Raw genomic sequence first — 1943 nt, 5'->3', positions numbered from 1 at the left:
ATGCACTAAAGGATAAATATTGTGCAATCATGTCTTTTACAGTTGCCTTTTGTATCTATGCCTCTTTTTCTATGTCTGCTTCTGTCTCCTTGAACCCCAGTCGGCCTCAGCAGATGGCCGCTCACACTGAGCCTGGTTCTGCTGGAGGTTTATCCTGTTAAAAATGAGTTTTTCCTCTCCACTGTCGCTACAAGCATGCTTAGTGTGAGGGATTGCATCCGAGTCGATGAGTCGATGCAATCAGCTGGTTTTCCTTAGATAGAAAACTTTGAATCAGCTGGATGATCTGGTGAACTGTAAAGTGCCTTGAGATGACGTGTTTTGATGTGGCGTTATAGAAATAAACTGAATTGAACTTAAATTGAATTGATCTAGTTTTGTTCTATAGCTTCTCATCTTTCATCTTGTAATCTCCTCTCATATTTCCATGTTTTTCATTTCGCCATCTTTAAATGTTTCATCCCGTTTTTCTTCAAGTCTTCCTGCTCATCTTGTCTCCTCATCATTTAATGTTCGCTCCTCACCTCTTTTATCTTCATATCTCTCATGGCTTCATATTGTCTGATCTTTTAAAGTCTCATCTTGTCTCATTCTATGACCTCTTATGTCCTCCTCTTTAGATTCATCATCTCTTCTCCAGTCTTATGTGGGTCTCTCTCCGTCTCAGTTTGTTTCCTCACATCTCTTTTGTCTCACCCTTTTTCTACTTAATGACTTAGTGAAATACAAATACTTTCTTCTCCCACAAAGTCTAGATTTTCCTCATGTATTTTGTTGCTGTCCCTCCTCATCACATCCCTCATTTAACAGCATCTTGTTTTTTAGTTTTAAAGTCAGCAAACTTTAGTCTAATGTTCGTTGACCTCAGTGACCCGGTTTATCGTACGACCTGCTGAGGTCTGACTGGATCCATCTTTTCTCTTCTTTAAGTCTGTCAGTCCTGTTAGCTTCATGCTAACCTATAGCCTGTCTCTCCGTCCCCTCAGGCCACCAACCAGACGGACCTGGAGAACTGGGTCACTGCCATCCACTCGGCCAGCGCCGCCCTGCTGGCCAGACGTCAGGGGAGGGAGGACACCCTGCGGCTGCTGCGCTGCCAGAGCCGCTCGCTGCTCCACAAGATCGACATGGACGGGAAGATGAAGAAGATGGCCGAGCTGCAGCTGTCCATCATCAAGGACCAGAAGAGCCGGAGGGCCGTGGAGAGCCAGGTCAGCAGTAGGTGGGGGTGGGGTTCCCTGTGCAGTTAGAACCATGCAGGGTTTTCCTTTCTTAAGCTGTAGAAGGCATCCTGCGTTAGAAAAGCCAACTCAGGATGTTCTGCCAGATGTGCAGCAGAAAAAAATCTCATCTCTGAGTCATGTGGTGTTAACTTGGACATCCAGATGTGTTGGACACAAACTAGAAATACTCCTATAGGGCTGTTGGGATGTTGTAGGTTTTAATGTTCGAAGCTGTAAAGGAGCCAAGCTATTATTTGGAGTACCGGTAATCTTAGTTTAATTTTGAAAGTCCAAGGTAAAATATCTCATCTGGTTGCTATGGTGATCCCCCTTCTGCTCCACATTCAGTCACATTTCTGTTAGAAGGTCCTGTGGTTCAGAACCAGGAGGTCGAGCCTCAGCATGAAGGGATGTTAGTAACTGGACCTGTGGATGTTCCCTCAGATCCAGCAGTGGGAGCAGAACCTGGAGAAGCTGAACCTGGATCTGTTCCGGCTCAGGTGTTACCTCTCCAGCCTGCAGGGCTCTGAGCTCCCCAACCCAAAGAGCCTTCTGGCCGTGGCCGGCCGTCCCACCAAGACCACGCTGGCTCGGCTGGGAATCTTCTCCGTGTCGTCCTTCCACGCTCTGGTGGGAATCGGATCTGTCTCCCATGGTTCTCTCTGTCTCCTTCCTTCCTTCCTTCCTTCCTTCCTTCCTTCCTTCCTTCCTTCCTTCCTT

At 46.9% G+C, this 1943-nt stretch overlaps 1 protein-coding gene across 1 annotated transcript in view; it reads left to right on the top strand.

Moving 5' to 3' along the window:
- Positions 1 to 1943, top strand: part of LOC107092032 (T-lymphoma invasion and metastasis-inducing protein 2-like) — a 79443-nt gene that overhangs the window by 55379 nt on the left and 22121 nt on the right. Inside the window, exons 6-7 of the mRNA XM_015386306.1 lie at positions 987 to 1211; positions 1668 to 1853. Coding sequence (XP_015241792.1) covers positions 987 to 1211; positions 1668 to 1853 — 411 coding nt within the window. The remainder of the gene's footprint in view (positions 1 to 986; positions 1212 to 1667; positions 1854 to 1943) is intronic.

Source organism: Cyprinodon variegatus, unplaced genomic scaffold, assembly GCF_000732505.1.
Source record: "Cyprinodon variegatus isolate N-32 unplaced genomic scaffold, C_variegatus-1.0 Scaffold363, whole genome shotgun sequence".
Classification (NCBI taxonomy): Eukaryota; Metazoa; Chordata; class Actinopteri; order Cyprinodontiformes; family Cyprinodontidae; genus Cyprinodon; species Cyprinodon variegatus.
This window is presented reverse-complemented; position numbering and strand designations above follow the sequence as displayed.